At 37.3% G+C, this 22206-nt stretch overlaps 1 protein-coding gene across 17 annotated transcripts in view; it reads left to right on the top strand.

Moving 5' to 3' along the window:
- Positions 1–21928, top strand: part of ZMYND11 (zinc finger MYND-type containing 11) — a 118101-nt gene extending 96173 nt beyond the window's left edge. For 7 of the 17 annotated variants that reach the window (XM_054726572.1, XM_054726591.1, XM_054726594.1 and 4 more), the window contains 10 exons: positions 297–384; positions 931–986; positions 2096–2173; positions 3006–3124; positions 6945–7152; positions 7546–7614; positions 9004–9276; positions 9587–9772; positions 10533–10568; positions 20460–21928. In XM_054726572.1, the coding sequence (XP_054582547.1) occupies positions 297–384; positions 931–986; positions 2096–2173; positions 3006–3124; positions 6945–7152; positions 7546–7614; positions 9004–9276; positions 9587–9772; positions 10533–10568; positions 20460–20582 (1236 nt within the window). In that variant the 3' untranslated portion in view covers positions 20583–21928. The remainder of the gene's footprint in view (positions 1–296; positions 385–930; positions 987–2095; positions 2174–3005; positions 3125–6944; positions 7153–7545; positions 7615–9003; positions 9277–9586; positions 9773–10532; positions 10569–20459) is intronic. The other 10 variants (XM_054726593.1, XM_054726588.1, XM_054726609.1 and 7 more) reach the window with 5 other exon arrangements.
- Positions 21929–22206: the final 278 nt, after the last annotated feature.

Here is a 22206-nt window from a genome sequence, read left to right as displayed (position 1 = left end):
TTTATCATCGCTACAGAAGGAGATGTTTAGGCTGCCAAGTTCACTCTAGTACATCAGTAGAAAGGACAGTGGTGGCTGTAGGACAGCAGATCTGCCACACTTCACCATACTGTCACATTCTAACTGCACTGGAGTTGTGGGTTTCTCTTATATATGGTATGTCAACACTGGGACACAGGAGTAGCCATGATGTTGTTCTGAAAAATTCTGCTGCGTCCCATACTCTAACCATGTTAGCATATTGCAGAAAATATTTTTACTAGTAACTCTTGCCATTTTGTTTTTAATCACTGCAGAAAGTGAATGAAGGGAAATACCGAAGTTATGAAGAGTTCAAAGCTGATGCTCAGCTACTTCTCCACAACACAGTGATTTTCTATGGAGGTTGAATATTTTTTGCTTTTTCTTTTGCATTTTTTTCATACCATTTATATTCCATGTTGAGAAATAGCTTTGATAAAATACTACATTAAAATTAATATTTTAATGATCTATAAGTAATAATGTTATGGTTTAATCTTAAAAATATTTGGTAATGTAGTTATAGCTTATAGAATTAACTGTCCAAAAGCAAAACACTAGTACACTAAATGATCTAAGTATTACTTTTTATAGTTTTAGTTACAAACTTAGTTTTGAAAGGCTTTTTATAAGCACTGTGATTAATTCTGGTTGATTCCCCATTAATATTCTATCATTTAAAGGTAAAGAGAGAGGCCACTCTATACCTAGAGAATTAGTGTTGGATGTGAAATTAAAGCTGCCTGTAGAATTTTATTTCGCTGTCAGAACTTTTAAAAACAATACACATTTTGTTTTAAATGGTATATATCCATTTTTGTCAAAATGAAAGAAAATTTAAATGAGTGTATTAATTTTGGTAGTCTGTATTTTAGATTACTGGTAATGGATATCTGTCTTTAATTGCAGCAGACAGTGAGCAAGCTGACATAGCAAGGATGCTGTATAAAGATACCTGTCATGAGGTACTTTCTATACCTAATAATTAAACTCTTACTATATTCCAAATTAATTTATTTCACAATTCCACTCGTCTTACATATTTTAATTTTGCAGTTTCCTTTAAATATCAATTTATTTTCATTTTTTATATCCATGGGAAATAATGCAAATAAAGGCAAAAAATTCTGGCATACTATTCTCAGACATCCTAGGAGATTTAGTTACTAAGTAACTTCTACAAAGAAATTTTGTTTGCTCTTTTTTAATTACCCTTAAGTTATTAGTTACCTAAGGCATGTACATGTCTTGTATGGCGCAGAGACACCCAACAAATGTTACCTCCTTTGGATGAAGGATACTACACAGGCAAATAAACAACCACCACCAAACAACACAGTTCATATTTATATAGTAAATGAAATACTATTTTGGAAAGGTTTTTTTGTGTATATGGTCTTACTTATTTGAAACACCTGTAACCATATTGTTTTTGCAAAAGTGTCTCAATTATATAAAAATTTTGTTTCTTAAATTCATTTCAAATTTGACTTTTTAAAATTCATTCAATATATATTTACTAAGTGTCTATTGTGTGCTGGGCAGTGTGTTAGGAGGAATGAAATGGTGATCAAGGTGCTGGCTTCCTGCTCATGGATCTGTATGATGAAGAGGAATACTTAAATAACAGACAAAATATGTTTATAAGTTGTATAAGAATGTTATGAAAGAAAACCAAGACTAAAATGGAGAGTGAGGCAAAGTAAGGACTGCTGTTATTGGTAGTGGATAGTTTATATGGGTAGATGAGGAAGACCTTACTGAGGAAGTTGCATTAATCCAAGAGCTAAAGAGCCAAAGGCACCAGTGGGGCTGGAGCGCAGAGGTCAGACATGCCAGGCCTTGTAAGGATTTTGTCTTCTCTTTTAAATGCAGTGTGAGACCATGGGGGTAGTTTGAACAGGAAAGTGGCAGGCTTTTCCAGTATTACTGAAAACTTAAAATTTAAGCTTAGGAACAAAATTCAAGGCTATTTGTGTACATGAACAAGAATGTTAATTTACATGGATCAATTTTATATAGTTTAATGCAGCTCTTTATTTTTTGTAGGCTAAATAGTTGTTTTCTTTTTCAGCTGGATGAGTTACAGCTTTGCAAGAACTGCTTCTATTTGTCAAATGCTCGTCCTGACAATTGGTTCTGCTATCCTTGCGTATGTGACATTTTGTGATTTTTGTGTTCTACCTCTTAAGTATATGATGCTCTAAGGAAGTTTATTTGCAGTTTGCTTAAAGTTTATAATCCTTCCTAAATATGTTTCTTTATATCATAGGACATATGGTTTTAATGAGTGTAAAAACTGAGACATGGGAAAAACAACTTGGGATTGTTATCCAATTTTGACTTTAAAACAAGGAACTTACGACTAAACATTGAGTCCCTTAATATATGTAATAGATTTTTGCTTTTCTTCTCATTCTTTCAAAAGAAATCGAAGGCTTTATATATGTTAATAGCTGTGTAATTTCCCCTAAAATGAGAGGATTTCAGGAAGGGTGATATGTGTAAACCTGTGAGTGTTCTGGGGCCCCAAAGGCACGGATGTAAAAGGCCACCTGAGAGCACTCAGTCTTCCAGAAGTTACGTGCTTCTCAGTCATTTGAAAGTTTTTTAAAATTTGAATGTCTGATTAGTTAGGTTTGAATCAGGGCCTAAAATCCTCCCATTTCAAACAGGCTCATGAAACACGGTGAGGGCCTTCTGTTTGCCCCCACTGCCTCATTTCGTAGTGCTACGGGATAGTAAGTGAGTATTTTTCTTGTCTCTTCTCAGAAATGAAGGTCCATATTCCTGCTTGAATGCACATTTCAGTTTTTCGTGTTTTTCTTGGAGGCAAAGTCAGTCAATCCCAGAAAAAAGAAAACAAGTTCTATGTGTTTAGTAATGTTTTCAAAACAATGAGTTATACTTAACTGATTCAATATTAATGACATACTTAATACTCTATAAAAGTAATATGACAAGGTAGAACGTTTTATTTGCAGATACCTAATCATGAACTGGTTTGGGCTAAGATGAAAGGTTTTGGATTCTGGCCAGCCAAGGTCATGCAGAAGGAGGACAATCAGGTTGACGTCCGCTTCTTCGGTCACCACCATCAAAGGTAATCACGACCCACATGCAACCCTAGTAGCTGAGCTCTCAGTTCTCAAGATTCAGTCTGGCCATTATCAGTGTTCTGGTGGCTTTATCAGAAACAGCATGAAGTTTCTTAAGAAACAATCAGCACATAACTTGACTAGGCAACTAACAATGATTTCTGTAAATTGTGTCTTTACGTATATTTCAGATACTGTTTACTAAGCAAGATAGTTTCAGTAACTGACACTTTTGAACTCAGGTGCATGTTAATGCTGGGACTGAATTCCTGATGGGAGTGAAGGGGGGAAGGGTTCTCAAGATGTGTCCATTTCATAGTATTCTAGTGACATTATGGTTGTTTCAACCATCTTTCAGAAGCCATAGACAAAAGTAAGCAACTCAGTAGTAGAATAGAATTTCAATCTTGAGGTCTAAGTATATATAAGAATTATATGCATAGAATTACCAGACATTGTTTCCAATCTAGATTTTAAAGTTTCTGTTGCTAGGGATATGTATACAGCAACGCATAAAATTTGCATTTTCATAATACAATAATATATGTATCCCACGGGTAAAAACTCTTTTTATTACTATAAAATTATTTTGTTATAGTTATTTGACACACAAAAATGCTAAACTGTTTTATAAAATTATAGCTATCTCCTTTATTGTGATATTAAGGCCTTAAATTTTACTGCACATTGAACATAGAAAGTCTAAGATAGTGTCCTAAATAATGTGTCATAAAAGCATTGACTCTAAAAGTGAATTCAAGTACTGTGAACTGTCATAGGACCCAGAGATTAATGAGTCTAACTAACCAAGCCACAATAGGAAAAGTAATTCACATGAAATTTGTGGGAGGTTCATTTAACAGAGATATTAAATTAAAGGGTGAAAGTGCCAAAAGTCAGCTACATGATCTAAAAGTGTTATTGTCCAAGGATTTAAATTTACATTTCATGAAGTGTCTGTCTCCTATCATGCCCGGAGGGTAAGTGTCCTGTATAGTTGTTATTACTGTAAGAGAAGCTACAGAATGAGAGACTTTATTCCTCCCGTAGTGAATTTTTACCTAGTCTCCATTTAATTTAAGTAGAAGTTTAGTTCTAGGAAACCTGTGAATAGTGTAAATTTCCAAAAAAGTTTTGTTCTTTCATAGATAGATGCACACTTAGCTGACACTGCTTTAATGGCAAGAAACATTAAATAATAATACCATAATTCAGTAAAATGAATGTTTGAATTGTATGATTATTAAATGGTAATTTTTAATGTTACATGCTCAAATTCAGTTTGTTTCAGCTTTCCATCAAAACCAGCTGGGAAGCAATGCACACGCCAAAGTGAGTTAGTGCAGCCTTTCTGCAGAAACACTAATCTGTAGAAATTTCTAAATTGATACCAGGGAAGGTCCAGTGGTTAGATTTGTGTCCTTGCACCATCGTTTTCTACTCTAGTGTTGGGCAAGTTATTCAGTCTCTCTCAGCCTTGTTTCCTCACTTGTAAAATAGGGGCCTCAATAGTACCTATCCTATACGAGTTTATAAGGTTTAAAGAAATTTTTATACATAAAGACCTCAATATATATATAAAATTTATTTTCAGAAGTTTTTTCCCAAAAAAAAAATTTTGTGTAAGATTTTTATCTAATGATTCTGGGCAGATGGGATTCGAAAGCTTTTATTTTAGAAAATAATAGATCTACAGTTTTACTATCAATATAGTCTTTTTCCTTTATTGGTTACAGTGTGACCAATACAATATTTGAAGTGAAGGATTGATGAAGGAACACCTTGAAAATGATTATCATTATTAGAATATTTGATTTATTGGAAATCAAGCTTTATAAATATTATGATCATTAGTTTTAATTACTTAAGCAACATGTTATACAACAAGAACAGATGGCTAATAAGGGTTACCAGCTGCAAGTTTTCATTAATAAGTACTTTTTTAAGTGTACAAGTTTAATGGTATTTAAATACATTCTCATTGTTATATAGTGATCCAATAAATATTCTTCTGTCAGTTCATCATATCTTTACATGTATGTAGGAGAAAAATATAAATTTTAAATAAATAAATGGTTTCAGACTAGTCCCTTCTGTACACTCAGAATGTGCTGCTTTGTCTCTTGACCTTGGTAAGCTGTAATGTCCTATGAAAAAAAGGTGACTGTGATCCCTTAGAGCAGTGGTCGGCAAACTCATTAGTCAACAGAGCCAAATATCAACAGTACAACAATTGAAATTTCTTTTGAGAGCCGAAAACCTACTTCTGCGCATGGGCCACGAAGTTTCAATTGCACTGTACGTGTGCGCCTGCACGTGGTATTTTGTGGAAGAGCCACACTCAAGGGGCCAAAGAGCCGCGTGTGGCTCGCAAGCTGCAGTTTGCCGACCACTGCCTTGGAGTATAGGTGGGATTTGCAAGGTTTTGTCTGCAAGAGGATAAAAAAGTAGTTGATAAGATCTTGTCAAGGCTAACTCTTTCTGCTGCATGTAGTTGGAGGGTGGGGTGACACAGCCAGGAAATCAGGTCCTACAAGAAAAAATAGAATGGTTTACGTTCATTTGCCTTCAGATCCCTGAGCCATTTTATTCTGCATATATTCAAAGAATCAGGTTTGACGGATGTATAGATACAGCCAAATTAGATTATACCTCTGTTTATTAACTTTAAATTGTGGAGTGTTTGTTTGCCATTTCAGTTATTTTTTTTGTAGATCAGATCACATACCCACTGATACCTTTAAAAGTGAAATCTGATTACCTACGATAATGGAGTTGATTAAAGAGGACATTTATATGCATAGCCCATGGACATGGGCAATAGGGTAGTGAAGACCTGGGGGGGTGGGTAGGGGCTGGGAAGAGGGAGGTAAAAGGGGGAGGGGGAATGAGAGATATCTGTAATGCTATCAACAATAAAAATATACTTTAAAAAGAATGTATTATGAACAACATTGAGAATTAAGTCCCATGTTAAGAATAGATATTAATTTTATTATATCCAGGGCACAAGTAGATAATTTAAGGGGAAAATACTCTCACAGTTCAGTAGTTTGTTACAGGTAGTCAGCATTGTTCATAACAGAAATCTCTATAAAAACCCACAGCTTTTAAAAGTGAACCAAAATACCTTTGTTGGTGGCAGTAATACTCAAGGTCAAATGGGCCTCACTCACTGTTGTATGGTTTGTGGTGCCTTCACCAGCACACAGTAAACAGTATTCTCAATATTATTTCAGTCCAATCTAATGATTTGTGCCCAAGAAAATTGTCAGCATTTTTTCCAATAGAACCAAGTACATTTTTTCATTCTGTAGTTTTAGATCAATATTACACATAATTCAGAGACACTTGGAAGTTGTGTTCATAGCTGTGTACTTCATTGCTGAATGAGTCAGACACTTTTCTATTCATTAAATATGGTTCAGCTAATGAGTAGGGATGTGATATAAATATAACTCACTAAGTAATATTTTTCAGAAGCCCTCGTATGTATGAATCTCATGAAAATATCTGGGCATTTTCAAATGATTCTGTACTAATCTGCAAATAGCTAGATTTTAAGTAACTTACAGTATTTAGATCAATAAGAGATAACATTTTAAAAAGGACTTATGCAAAATGTATATATACACCCTGACAATGTTAAGCTGGTTAAAGAAAATAGTTCTGAGATATTTGAGACACTTCAGTGATTGGTAAGAGTTTTTATTCAAACCATAGCTAACAGGTCAGTAAATTGGAATTTCCACAAACCATACTTTACAATGGATGGAGTCCACCACCATTTTGGAATTTTCTAACTATACCTTTAAATATTGCTAGGGCTTGGATTCCTTCTGAAAACATACAGGACATCACAGTCAATGTCCATCGGCTGCATGTTAAACGCAGTATGGGTTGGAAAAAGGCTTGTGATGAGCTGGAACTGCATCAGCGTTTTCTTCGTGAAGGAAGATTTTGGAAGTCTAAGAATGAGGACCGTGGGGAGGAGGAGGCAGAATCCAGTATCTCCTCTACCAGCAATGAGCAAGTGAGTGGTGTCCACATGGAAACTACACATCAGTTATTATTTTAAATGTGAACATTGTTAATGCACACTCCTTACTGTAAAGACTGCTCTGCAAGTCTTTTTTTGTGTTAACATTTGTAAAGTGCTCTGCAAAAGAAATTGAACCCATTTCAAATAGCTAAGCCACCCACACCATGATCAGATTCTACCTGTTTGAAGAGTTAAGTGCACTGCCGCTCTTCCAAAGGCACATTAGCTCTTTCAAGCCCTGCATATCAGAGCAGTAATGAGTAAGATGTGACTTCGTGAAATGGAATGAGTTACTTCTTACCTGTGGGTCCATAGCTAGTCTTTTCAGCAGAGAAGTGTTTCAGTGTCTGGAATAATATGCTGTTACTTTTATGATGCCCACAGCTAAAGGTCACTCAGGAACCAAGAGCAAAGAAAGGGCGACGTAATCAAAGTGTGGAACCCAAAAAAGAAGTAAGTTGTGCACCTTGCAGTTTCCTGGTGGCATTGGCACAGAAAACGTTTTCAAAGTTACAGTCAAGACAGTTGCTCGTGATGTGTACTTGTGAAAGGCATTGCCATCAGTCAGATAATATCAATCAAGTTTGAACCCAGTCTTCTGACCTTTCTGTCATGAACTATCACTGGAAAAACACACATATGCCGAGCCTCCGCCTCAATTAAGCAACTAGTGACCAAATCTGGCTAAGTGGGAGTGCACGTTTTGGCATTTCCTGGAACTCTAATATGTTCTCATAGCATTATTAAATAAACTCGAGGCCCGGTGCATGAAATTCGTGCGTGCGTGTGTGTGTGTGTGTGTGTGTGTGCACGCGTGTGTGTGTCCCTCAGCCCAGCCTGCACCCTCTCCAATTTGGGACCCCTCGAGGAATGTCTGACTGCCCTCTCACAATCCAGGACTGCTGGCTCCCAACTGCTCGCCTGCCTGATTGCCCCTAACCATTTCTGCCTGCCAGCCTGATCACCCCCTAACCACTCCCCTGCCAGCCTGATCGATGCGTAACTGCTCCCTTGCTGGCCCGATTGCCCCTAACTTCCTTCCCCTGCCAGTCTGGTCACTCCTAACTGCCCTCCCCTGCTGGCCTGGTTGCCCCCAGCTGCCCTCCCCTGCAGGCCTGGTCACCCCTAACTGCTCTCCCCTGCTGGCCTGGTCCCTCCCAAATGCCCTATCCTGCTGGCCTGATGGCCCACAACTGCCCTCCCCTGCCGGCCATCTTATGTCCACATGGGGATGGCCATCTTGTGTGTTGGAGTGATGGTCAATTTGCATGTTACCTATTTATTATGTAGGATTATTATATAGGATTGTGTTTGTCTAGTACATCAGTTAGGCCAGCATTTTAAAACTGGAGGAAACTGTGGTTAAGCTCAACCTTTTAAAGTATGTAATTCATGCATGTTTTAAATCCAGGTGTATATTTGGGTATAGGCCAAACACATGTTCATTGAAAAGTGGTTTAGGATTTTAAGAAATTTGTTAATAAATCTAGTCCAAAAAGTGACTCTAAATTGATAATGATTTAAAATGATAGATGTTTTTGTTTAGTCTTTTAAAATCAAATGAGTATTAACATGTAATGAAATTATAGATGAAGTTATTGTTTAGAACCATTGTAGCTAATAATTTCATGGGCTTTTAGTTGTTTTTTTTCCATTTTTAATATTTAATTGTGGCAAAATATATCTAATAGCATGTATTTTCTGTTAATTACATGTGTTTTTTTAAAAACAGTTTTTTGTATGGCTATTTATGTGTATCACGGTTTTATCCTGATAGAGCTTATTCTTGAACTAGTGAATTAATGGTTTAGTTTTACATTGAAGGACTTTCCTTACCTTTAGGAACCAGAGCCTGAAACTGAAGCAGTCAGTTCCAGTCAGGAAATCCCCACATTGCCTCAGCCAATCGAAAAAGTTTCAGTGTCAACTCAGACCAAGAAGTTAAGTGCCTCTTCACCAAGAATGCTGCATCGAAGCACCCAGACCACCAGTGATGGAGTGTGTCAGAGCATGTGCCACGACAAATACACCAAAATTTTCAATGACTTTAAAGACCGAATGAAGTCTGATCACAAGCGAGAAACTGAAAGAGTTGTACGAGAAGCTATAGAAAAGGTAAGGAGCCCACACAGTGTGTCTTGTCGTCTTACCCCTGGGCATAGTGAGTGAGTCTTTCCCTGTAGCAGTTTAGCTTCTTTCACTCATGTCTCAGCCAGACAGCTGCTTTTTAAAACTAAAAATAGGAATATAATAAAATATCTTTTATGCTATTTCAATCAACAATACCTAAATATTTCTCACCTAAATATTCACAGCTCTTCATGAAATAAAGGGAAGAGGTACATCGTTTAAGTAGAAACTATGTATTAAGGCCTTTGTAAATTATGACTTGACATGTTGTGGGTTAACTTGTTCTTCATTTCAGCTGCGTTCTGAAATGGAAGAAGAAAAAAGACAAGCTGTAAATAAGGCTGTCGCCAATATGCAGGGTGAGATGGACAGAAAATGTAAACAAGTAAAGGAAAAGTGTAAAGAAGAGTTTGTAGAGGAAATCAAGAAGCTAGCAACACAGCACAAACAACTAATTTCTCAGACCAAGAAGAAGCAGTGGGTAAATATCAATATATTTTTTAAGCATCTGATTATTGAAAATATACAGGTATAATGAAAATCAATTCAGAATGATATATGTGGCATATGCAAATATTATCCGTGAAATTGTCAGCTTTAATTAATTTTCTAATCCTCACCCAAGAATATGTTGTTGTTTTTTAATTGATTTTTTAGAAAGAAAAGAGAGAGAAACTTTGATTGGTTGCCTCCCATTTCCACCCTGAGCAGGGATCAAACCCACAACCTAGATATGTGCCCTGACCAGGAATGGAACCTACAACCTTTTGGTATACGCAATGGTGCTCCAACCAGCTGAGCCACCCAACCAGGGCTAATTAATTTTTAAATTTTATTTAAAGTCCTATAATTTCTCAACTCCAGACCCCACAGTTTTGTTTAGGATTATTTTGCTAAATTGAGATTATGATATAACATATTTAGTACAATTAATTTATATAACCTTTCCATGTGTGCAAGTATTTTATTGGGATAAATTGGCTGGCCCTGACTTTTGCCTGTTAGCTCCTGATAGGTAATAACCTAAATTGTGAAATTATAAATGTAATTATCACAATAGCAAATAAAGGATTTTCAGAATTTAGCACTTAACATTTATATATTAGATTATATTAAAGAAATTGATTACTTTTACTTTATGATGGTAACATCTCATTGGTCTCTAACTCCAGTTAGAATCTGAGAAATAGTTCATTTTTCATTGTATCCTGTTTGTGACTCTTGTCTCCCACTTATATTAGAAACTTCCGAGCATACACATTCTCCACAGATCTCAGGTAATTGGGGCGGGGCGGGGAGGGGGAAGGAGATTTTTTTCCCCCAAACGTTTGTAACTTGGTTTTAATTTTAATGAATTACTGTAGGAAGTTTAGTGATTCTTCATTTGATCCAGACCATGTTCTGAAAAGAGTCTTTAAATACATGTAAAGTAAATGTTTCATGAGGGAAGTAAACATAAAAATTATTACAAAAATTGGGCAAGAAGGAAAAGGGAAAGTTAGCATATAATTAAGAAAAGTCTTTGTAAATAAGTTGGTAGGAAAAAGAGATGAATAATGGAATAATGCCATTATATGGAAATTAAGGTGTGCTCAAGGACAATACCCTTACACCATGTCTGTAATTCTACCTTCATGCAAAGAAAAGAGAAAGCCAGAAAGTGGACACTAGATTTAAGAGAAGAAATCCCCGTAAGTTTACCAAACAATCAAGGAAATGGGAAGAGGAGGCTGTAATAAGGAATTGTAATACTGCCTTTTATAGCACTTACATTTGTGAATTTGGTCCTATTATACCTATTCATTTGATTCCATATATAAGTGATAGATACCATGCGTATTTGTCTTTCTCTGTCTGACTTGTTTTACTTAGCATAACACTGTTCTCTAGTTCCATCCATGTTGTCACAAATGGCAGGAATTCCTTCTTTCTTTGAATAATACTCCATTGTGTGTGTGTGGGGGTGGGTGTGTGTGTGTGTGTATCATTCTCTATTTATTCATCCATTGACAGACACTTTCAAGTTTTGTCAAAATGTTGTCTATAGTGAATATGCCATAGTGAACACTCTACCAGTGTAAGATAGTGGTCCAGTTTCCCCCCCACCCCCTACCCCTTTGGATAAATACCCACAATGGGATTCTGGATCCATATGGCAGTTCTATCTATATATATATATTAAAAGCCAGCGACCAGAATGCCATAATGACCGGTTGCTATGACGCCCACTTGTGGCCAGTGAACCTGCCCGATCGGGGGGTGGGGCTGGCTGGCCAACCTCCCACAGTCCCTGCCCCCGGCTGGCCCCACCCCACCCCGATCGGCCCACAACCCCTCCCCACGGTCGGCCCCACCCTCGATCAGTTCCCACCACCCCAATCAGCCCACGGCCCCTCCCTCCAGCCAGGTCCACCCCTGATCCCCCTTCCCCCCCCCGACCAATCGGGTGGGGCTGGCCAGCCAACCTCCCCTGGCCACTGACCCCCCCCCCTCCCGCTTGGTCCCCCTGATGCCATTCAGGGGCGGGGCCATCCAGCCCACTACCCACAGCCCCTCCCCATGGCTGGCCCCACCCACAAGTGGCCCCCCCACCCTAATCGGGGGCGGGACCTGCCAGCCAATCGCCCACGGCCCCTCCCTCCAGCTGGCCTGGCCCTGACCAGGCCCTGATCAGGGCAGGCCAGCCCAGCTGGCCAATCTACCGCTGTCTCCTCCTCCCGGAAGGCCTGGCTGCAGACAGGCCCCACCTGTGCACGAATTTGTGCACTGGGCCTCTAGTTTTTAAATATTTGAGGAGCCTCCATACTGTTTTCCATAATGGCTGCACCGTTTTACATTCCTACCAACAGTGTACCAAGTGTTCCCTTTTTTCCACATTCTTACCAGCACTTACCTCTTTTTGGTACTAGCCCTTCTAAAAGTTGTAAAGTGATAATCTCATTGTGGTTTTGATTAGGATTTCCCTGATTATTAGAGATGTGGAGCACATGTTCATGGACCTGTTGGCCATCAGTATGTCTTTGGAGAAATGTTTATTCAAGTCCTTTCCCCATGCTTTAATTGGATTATTTATTTGTTTTCTGTTGAGTTGTATGGTTTATTTATTTATTTTGGATATTAACCCTTTATCAGATATATGATTTGCAAATATTTTTTTCCATTCCACAGGTGGTTACCTTTTCATTTTGTTGATGGTTTTGTTCACTGTACAGAAGGTTTTTAGTTTAATATGCCCAACTTGTTTATTTTTGTTTGCTTTGCTTTGGTGTGAATAAAATTTTTTTTAAGATCATCAAGACTGATAACTAGGAGCTCTTACTCCTATTTTAGTCTTTAATCTATTTTGAGTTGATTTTTGTATATGGTATAAGATAGTGGTTCAGTTTTTTTGTGGGTGTTTTTTTCATGTGGCTGCCCAGTCTCCTAATACTATTTATTGAAGAAGCCATATTCTTGGCTGCTTTGTGTTAAATTAGTTGATCATATGTGTATGGGTTTATTTCTGGACTCTTCAATCTGCTCCACTGATTATGTGTCTGTTTTTATGCCAATACCATATTGCTTTGATTTATACCCATTTTTATAGGTGAGGAATTTGAGGTTTATGAGCTTGAACAGTAAAAACTTGGTTGGTAGAGCTGGAACTCACCTTCTAAGCTGCTTCAGCTCGTCATTTCAAGTAGACTGGTAAAATATTTAGAATTGTTACTGTATTATAATTAAATCTTACATTATTGTAAGAAAGACTAGTGTTGTAGAACAGAATGTAGGTATGTCAGATGCCAAAAAATGGATGTTAAAATTAGATATAAGAAAGAGATATCAATATATCCACAAAGAAAGGGAGAGATATAAAATGAGTGCATAAATAAGGTAATAGGTTATTTAGGAGAAAGGATGGTGCTGCTTAAAATATTATTTAAAGATTGTGAAACTAAGAAGTTAAATAAACTTGGTTCCAAACTCACATGACTAATTAACACAGGCCCAAGATTAAAACACAGATCTGACTCATTACAACTATTTCCAAAAATTAAAACGGCTGTCCATATTTTTCTAATGGTAGTCTATTCTCCCTGGGTCCTGCCCTAAGACTCTTACTATCAACTGTCAAATCTATATCTATATCTGTAGGTCTATCTATCTGTCATCTGTCTATATCAGTCTGTATATCTGTCCAGCTGTCTTTTCATAGAACTTACATATCTATATGGATGTATTTTCAAGTATCTATTTCCAAAACTCAGTCTCATCTTCCTTGCCATTACCTGTTCATCCTCCTTATGGGTATCTATTAATGATACCACCATTTTTTTTTTTAATCAACTCAGCTTGAAATCTTAATTTTTACTCTTGCACCATTTTCTTCTCCCAGGTCCAAACAGTCTTAATTACATAGATTCCTTCCTCCCCTTTGGTTAGACCAAATTTTCAACCTCAGTACTGTTAACATTTGGACCAAAAATTCATGGAAGAGAGAGCTATCCTGTATATTACAGGATGTTTAACTGCCTGAACCCATTGGATGCCAGTAGCACCTCCTCCTCTCTGTCCCCCAAAGTTGTGACTATCAAAATATCTCCCAACAGTGCCAAATAAGATGAGGGCTGAGAACTGACCACTAGTTTTGGGTCATAAATGACCTTGACAATAATAGCATATTCAGTGGTAAAGGGCAGTCATATAATATTTGTCCTTTTTCATGTAATGTCCTTAAGGTTCATCCATGTTGTAGCATATTGCAGAATTTTCCTTTTTTTCGAAGCTGAAAAATATTTATATACCACATTCAGCTTATTTATTCACATGTTGATGTTCACTATTGTGAACAATGCTGCTATAAACATGGGTATATACATATCTCTTTGAGACACTGCTTTTAATTCTTTTGGGTGTGATTGTTGGATCATATAGTAATTCTGTCTTTAATTTTTTGAGGCAACTCCATACTGTTTCCACAGGAGCTGCACCATTTTACATCACCAACATTTGTTTTTTTTACTTGGATGGTAGCCATCCAAATGGATAGAAAGTGGAATCTCATTGTAGTTTTGATTTGCATTTCCCTGATGATTAGTTATGTTGAGCATCTTTTCATGTACTTATTGACATTCCTGTATCTTTTTTGATAAGTGTCTATTCAAGTCCCTTGCCCTTTTCTGAATTGAGGTTTTAGTCGTTGAGTTTTAGCAGCTCTCTAAATATTCTTAGCATTAATTTCTTACCAGATATATGATTCACAAATATTTTCTTCCAGTCTGTGGGTCATTTTCATGAAGTCTAAATTGTCTATTTTCTCTTTAGTTATATGTGCCTTTGGTGTCATATCTAAGAAATCATTGCTAAATGTGGGGTTGTGAAGCTTCTATCCTATGTTTTATTCTAAGAGTTTTGTTGTCTTAGGTCTTATATTTATGTTCTTGATACATTTCAAGTTAAATTTTTTATATGTTAGATAAAGATTCAGTTTCTTTCCAGCACCATTTGTTAAAAGACTTATCCCCATTAAATGGTCTTGGCACCCTCATCGAAAATCATTTGATCAAAAATGTAAGGGTTTATTTCTGGGCTCTCTGTTCTATTCCACTGGTCTGTGTCTATCTTTACGCCAATACCACAAAGTTTTGATTAGTGTAACTTTGTAATAAGTATTGAAATTAGGAAGTGGTAGTCCTCCAGATTGGTTTTTTTTTTTTTTCATGATTGTTTTGGCTTATCAAGGTCCCTTAAGATTCCACATGAAAATTAGAATGGGCTTTTCTGTTTCTACTAAAAATGTCATTGTGCCCGGCTGGCATGGCTCAGTGGCTGAGCATTGCCCTATGAGTCAGGAGGTGGCAGTTCGATTCCTGGTCAGGGCATATGCCTGGGTTGAGGACTCGATCCCCAGTGTGGGATGTGCAGGAGGCAGCTTATCAGTGATTCTCATCATTGATGTTTCTATCTCTCCCCCTCCCTTCTTCTCTGAAATCAATTAAAATGCATTTTTAAAAAATGTCATTGGGATTTTGATAGGAATTGGCATTGAATACATAGATCACCCTCAATAGTATTGACATCTTAACAATGTTAAGACTTTTAATCTGTGAACATGGGATGTGTTTCCATTTATTTATGTCTTCTTTAATTTCAGCAATATTTTTTAATTTTCATTGTACAAGTATTTCACCTCCTTGTTAATTTCAAAGTATTTTATTCTTACTTTGAGCAGTTTTAAATAGAATTATTTTCATTATCTATATATATAAAAGCCAAATGACCAGAACGACCAGAACAACTGGTTGTTATGACATGCACTGCAGTAGCCAACCGGCCCGATTTGGGCCCTGATCGCGCGCCCCTTCCCCCCCCCCCCCAGATTGGGGGGTGGGGCTAGCCAGCCAACCTCCCACGGCCCCTCCCCCCACTGGCCCAGCCCCGATCGGCCCCCATCAGGGCGGGCTGGCCAGACCCCACCTGTGCATGAATTCATGCACTGGGCCTCTAGTTTCCTTATTAGGTTATTTATTGTTCGTTTATAGAAATATAACTGACTTCAGTAAATTGACTTAGTATCCTGCTACTTTGCTGAATTCATTTATTAGATCTGATACTTTGTTCTGAAATCTTTGGGGTTTTCTACATCCTAGATCATATCATATGTAAACATATAACTACTTTTCCTTTTAAATTTGTATGGCTTTTATGTCTTGTTTGCTGAATTGCTCTGGCTAGAATGTTCAGTACTCTATTGAACAGAAGTGAAAAGCAGGCCTCCTTGTCTTGTTCCTGATCTAGAGGAAAAACTTTTACCATTGAGTATGATGTTTGCAGTGGGTTTTTCATATGTGCTTTTATGTGGAGGTAGTTTCCTTCTGTTCGTGTTTTGTTGAGTGTTTTTTTCAGGAAAGATGTTGAATTTTGTCAGATGCTTTTTCTTTTGATCATCAATTGAAATGATTATGTGCTGTTTTTTCCCTTCATTATGTTGATGTGGTATATTACATTAATTGATTTTTATTTCAACCATCTGTGATTAAAATTTGAGAGGAATTGGTATTCTTCTCCAACTAAGAATTTGGTGAATTAGAAGACATCAGGTACAGAGTTCTTTTGTATTGGGAGATTTTTTTTTTATTAATAATTCAATCCCCTTACTAGTTATGGGTCTCCTCAGATTTTCTGCTTGTGATTTAATCTTGGTAGGTTTTGTTTCTAGGAATTTGTGTATTTTATCTAGGTTATCCAATTGGTTTGTATAATTGTTAATAGTGCCTTGTTAACATTTTTTTATTTCTATGGAATCAGTAAGCTCCCCACTTTCATTTCTGATTTTATTAATTTGAGTCCTCTTTTTTTATTAGTCCATCTAGCTCTAGGTTTGTCCATTTTGTTGACCTTTTTGAAGAACCAACTTTCAGTTTGATTTTTTTTTCCTCTGTTTTTCTATTCCCATTTAGGTCTGCTCTAATCTTTATTATTTCCTTCCTTCTGCTAGCTTTGGGTTTAGTTTGTTTTCCCAGTTCCTTAAGGTGGACTTTTAGGTTATTGATTTGAGATCTTTTTGTAAGGTAGGTATTTGCAACTAATAATTTCCTTCTGAGCATTGTCTTGCTGCGTCTCTTAAATTTTGGTATATTGTTTTTTCTAATTTCCCTTGTGATTTCTTCTTTGATACATTGGTTGTTTAAAAATGTATATTTAATTTGCACAGTTTTGTGACTTTTCAAGTTTTGTTTTGATTGCTTACTTGATCTCTTGTGGTCCGAGAAGATACTTTGCATGATATGAGACTTAATTGGTGAGCTGACATACGGTCTATCCTGCACAATGTCCCACGTGCACTTGAGAAGAAGGTGTGCCCTAGCTGGGGAGGCTTCTGTAGAAGTCTCTCAGACCTCGTTTATTGTGTTAAGTCCCCTTCTCTCCTTGTTTTCTGTCCGGTTGTTTTATCCATTATTGTGAGGGGGGTGTGGAAGTCTCAGCTGTTTATTATGGCAGAACTGTCTGTTTCTCCCTTCAGTTCTGTCAGTTTTTGCTTCATATATCTTGATGGTCTTTGATTAGGTATATAAATGTTTATATTAATAAAACTGAATACAGCAAAAAAAACCCACAACAATTATATAGTGTCTATCTCTTTTGTAAGCTTTTTAATTATTTAAAGTCTTATTTTGCTTGATATTAGTATAGCCACCTGCTCTCTTTTGATTACTGTTTGCATGGAACATCTTTTCCCCTCCTTTCTTTTTCAGCCTGTTTGTATATTTCTGTCTCAAGTGAGACTCCCTTAGATGGCATATAGCTGGGTCCTGTGTTTTTATCCATTCTGCCAATCTGTGCCTTTTGATTGGAGAGTTGAATCCATGTAACTCAAAGTGATTACTGATAGGGGAATGTCTGTCATTGTGTTTATTTCCAATACACCCTATACCTTTTATCCCTGATTTCCTGTCTTTTGTTGAGGTTTTTTTTGTAGTGAAATGTTTAAATTTCTTTCCTTTGTGTATATTCTATAGATCTTTGTGGTTGCATTATTATGGGGATTACACATAACATCCTAAAGTTATAACTCTGTAATATGAATTTATTCAGCTTCACTTCAATCACACATAAAAACTGCTCCTATATAGCTCTGTTCCCACCCTTTGGGTTGTTAATGTCACAGAATTACATCTCTGTACATTGTGTCCCCAAAACATAGTTCTTTTAACTGCATTAATCTCCTAAATTATGTAGAAAACAAGATTTGGAGTTACAAACAAAATGTACAGTAATACACTTTTAAAAATGTATTAGTCTTTTAATCATCTAGAAAACAAAATGTATAGTTACAAGCCATTGTCGAAATAGCACTAGCTTTTACACTTGTCCAGGATTAACCCTCACCGAGATCTTTGGAACTCCCTCAGCTTTTGTTTATCTGGGAATTTTAAAATTTCTTTAACTTTGAAGGACAGTTTTGCTGAATATATGATTCTCTGTTTACAGTTTTGTCTTTTAGCACCCTGATTATATCAGTCCACTATCTTCTGGCCTCCAAAGTTTCTAGTAAGAAATCTGATCATGTATTGATGATCCTTTACATGTGCCCGTTTTCTTCTCTAGCTGCTTTATGATGCTCTTTGTTTGATTTTAGAAAGACAGAAACATTTTTTTGTTGCTTCACTTATTCATGCATTCATTGGTTGATTCTTGTATGTGCCCTGACCGGGGATTGAACCCATAACCTTGGCTTATCAGGATGACTCTCCAACCAACTGAGCTACCTGGCTAGGGCAGTTCATGATTCTCTTTTTAACTTTGGCCTTTGAAAGTGTTGTTATAATGTGTATTGATGTGGGTCTCTTGGGGTTCATTGAGCTTTTTGAATGTTTATGTTAATATCTTACATTGGGAAGCTCTCAGCCATTATTTCCTCAAATATTCTCCCTGCCCTTTTCTCTTTCTTCTTCCGGGAACCCAAAAATGCATATCTTGGTACCCCACGGATCCCATAGGCTCTATTTGATTTTCTTCAATCTTTTCCTTATACTTATTTGTAAATTACTTTTATTTTAGAGAGAAGAAGGCAGAAGCATAGAGAGATAGAAACATTGATGAGAGAGCGAGACATCAATTGGCTGCCTTCTGCATGCCCCCCTACTGGGGATTGAACCCACAACCCAAGCATGTGCCCTGACTGGGAATTCAACTGGGGACCTCCTGGTTCTTGGGTTGATGCTCAACCACAGGGCTTCCTTAGACTTTTTTTAAAATTAATTTTATTATTAGTGTTTAATCCTCAGCCAAGAACATATTCAGAAAGAGGGAGTGGGAGAGAGGGAAACATGGATTGGTTACCTTCCCCACACTCACCAACTGGGAATCAAACCTGCAACCCAGGTATGTGCCCTGACCAGGAATCAAACCTTTCAGTGCACAGATGACGTTCAACCATCTGAGCCACTCTAGCTGGGCCTTCCTTATACTTTTTAATTTCCATTGTCCTGTCTTGTGCCTGCTCAGATCTGCTTTTGAATTTCTCTAGTGAATTTTTCCACTTCAGTTCATAGACTTTTCAGCTCCAGATTTAAAAAAAAAAAAAAAAAATTGATAGTTCCATTTTGTTCGCACATCTTGACTTTCTCCACATGTTCCTTTAGTTCTGTGAGCATCTTTAATAAAGTATTTGACTAGTATATCTGCCATTAGGCCCTTTTTATGGACGGTTTCTGTTGATTTTTTTCCTTTGAATGGTCATACATTTCTGTTCCTTTGTACGCCTTGTGATTCTTTATTGAACACTGGGCATTTGAATCTAATAATATGGTAACTCTCTAATTCTTTTTCTCCCTCTTTTCAGGGTCTGTTGTTGGCTGTGCCAAGAATCAGCCTGATGTGTAAACTAAATATCTTTTCTGAGCCTCTCTTAGGGCATGCACGTCATTAATATTCACTGTCTGTGCAGTTGGTTTTGAATGTCCTAATCTTTAATTTCTGGCTGCCCAAAAGGGGAAATTCAAGGGTACTGGGCCTTTAACTTTCCTGGGAGTTACTTCAGTTGGAGAGAGGGGGCTTGTGACAATGAGAGAAACATCATCGACCTCCCCTCTGTCTGTACCTCTGTGATCAGAAGTGGCAGTCAGCATAGATCCCTGCTGTTGGGAGGACAGGCCCTTTTTATCCGCCCTGGCTCGCACAAGCTGCTCCAGGAACACACACACAGCTGCCTGTGTCATGGTGGGTAGCTGCTACTCTGCTAGGAGCTGAAATTGGTCATAATTAACCACAACTTGCTGTCCAAGTCTTCCCCTGGAAGTTGCAAGGCTTCAATAAATTCCAGAGTTCCACAATAGTCAACTTCCGACAGATTCTGCCAGTGCAGTTGTTGTCCGGGGGGGGGGGGAGACAGGTTCCTGTTCTTTCGTCTGCTCAGAGTCCTCTCAAGACCTTTGTAAGGAAATAGAGATGTTTGTGCTGATGGTAATGACCCCGTAAAGAGAAAACAGGTGGTTGTGCCAGGTAAGCTTGAATTTGTTAATAACAGTCATTCCATTGTTTCCTGCCATTCGGCTCAGTACATAAAACGTATTCTGATATTCTTGGCAATGATGTGAGTTTAAGGTTGAGCCAAAAAGATCTTTAAAATCACAACTTCGAAAGTCATTAATATTAACCAGTGTCCTTGGTCACGATTTCCCCTCCAGTGCTACAACTGTGAGGAGGAGGCCATGTACCACTGCTGCTGGAACACGTCCTACTGCTCCATCAAGTGCCAGCAGGAGCACTGGCACGCCGAGCACAAGCGCACCTGCCGCCGGAAAAGATGAGACGTTCTTGTGAGGCACCGACGACTGCTCTTCTCAGACACAACGGTTTTTGTTTCCAAGAAGCCAAACTTGTTTAGAATTTGCTTCCCATTTGCACCAGCCTTTAAACACTTTTCGTGAAGAGATTTTGCACAGTAGTTTAAATCTTTTGTTAATGTCCCTCTGGAATTTTTCGAGGGTAAAAGTAACATCAGTGGAGGGTATTATTTTAAATAAAATTTAATTGAGAATTTGTTGCATTTACAGCAAATTTTAAAACATTTTTAGGTTTTACAGAGATTTTAACCTTTAAACAACAGATCTTTAAAAAAAACAACTGGTGAACACAAGTGAGTTTAACAAACCTTTAAAATAGATCTGAATGTAAGAACTACAGGACTGTTTCAGAAATAAAACATACTACCTTGATGTGAAATTTATTTCTTAACCTTGTTGAGCTGGTTTTGTTCAGCTTAATTTACTGTTTAAAGGCATTATCTGTTGGTTATGCCAGTGGGTGTATGATTGAATTTAGGGAACAGGGTTGACACAGCAGGTGCTAGTCCTGCATATTTTTTCTTAAATATTTCCCAATTGTGTTTTTCATTTTCTTTTCAATATATAACTTTTATAACAAATTATTAGCTTTGATCTCGTAGTTTAAAATCGCAGGGAACTGGGTAATCTTTTACTGAGCTGGATCTTAGAGAAAATGAATATTTAAATTTTAAAGTTTGCACATTTCATCTTTATCCTAACATGAGTGCTTGTAACAAAATAAACAACAAAAATAAGCCAAAAACTACCTTAATCCATACATGAAATTATAGATGGGGCATACAAATTTATTTACTGCTTCCCTTCCCTCCCCAAATATCGATTGCCTATTATCTGGTGTCACCTCATATATTATAAGTTAATGCTAAAAGGAAAGAAAGCACTTAAGTTTCACAGAAGCCGTTATGTTTGTGGTAATGGGTCATTGCCTACTAATGAACCCCATCGCTGTACACAGAATGAAGAATAATGCATGTTAATTTTCTTGTATTAAAGATGCCGTGGTTTGTAAAAAGTCTGTATTTTGCGGAATGTCTGGATGAAGAAGCATTACCAATAGGAATGGATCGATAGTTGAATAATGATTTTTTTTTATACATAGATATATAAAATACAGCCAGCTAAACTGAAATTACTTTTTTTTTAAAGAAAAATCTCACAATTTATGTTTTTTCAAAGACTGATCTTAGACCAAGTCAAATTCCCATTTATCATTTAGTTATTTTTTAAGGTTAGAGAAATAATTTGTAAATATTTATTTAGACCTTTGATATTTATTAAAGCAATTACACACAATGGAAGTGAAAGAATCAGGAGAAAAACCTTTTAAAAAGTTTTCTCGAGGTTTGTCAGGGTCACTCTAAAGTTAAAAATGTAACCGATTCTTCTGTGAAATAATCATTCACCCCAGTCCTGGTGCTGCTGCAAATGGCAGTGACACACGTTAATTGACAAGCTGCTGCCCAGCGGTGCCCAGTGGCTCATAGGAACTGCCGCGCACCCTTTCAGCACCACCCCGAGCTGTGCGGTGGCCTGCGTCTCGTCCTTCCTGTTGCCGTGTGATTAGTCAGTGTTGCCACGTGCCGTG

The sequence above is a fragment of the Eptesicus fuscus genome, chromosome 2 (assembly GCF_027574615.1).
Source record: "Eptesicus fuscus isolate TK198812 chromosome 2, DD_ASM_mEF_20220401, whole genome shotgun sequence".
NCBI lineage: Eukaryota > Metazoa > Chordata > Mammalia > Chiroptera > Vespertilionidae > Eptesicus > Eptesicus fuscus.
Note: the sequence above shows the minus strand (reverse complement) of the source record. Positions and strands in the feature narration are given on the sequence as shown.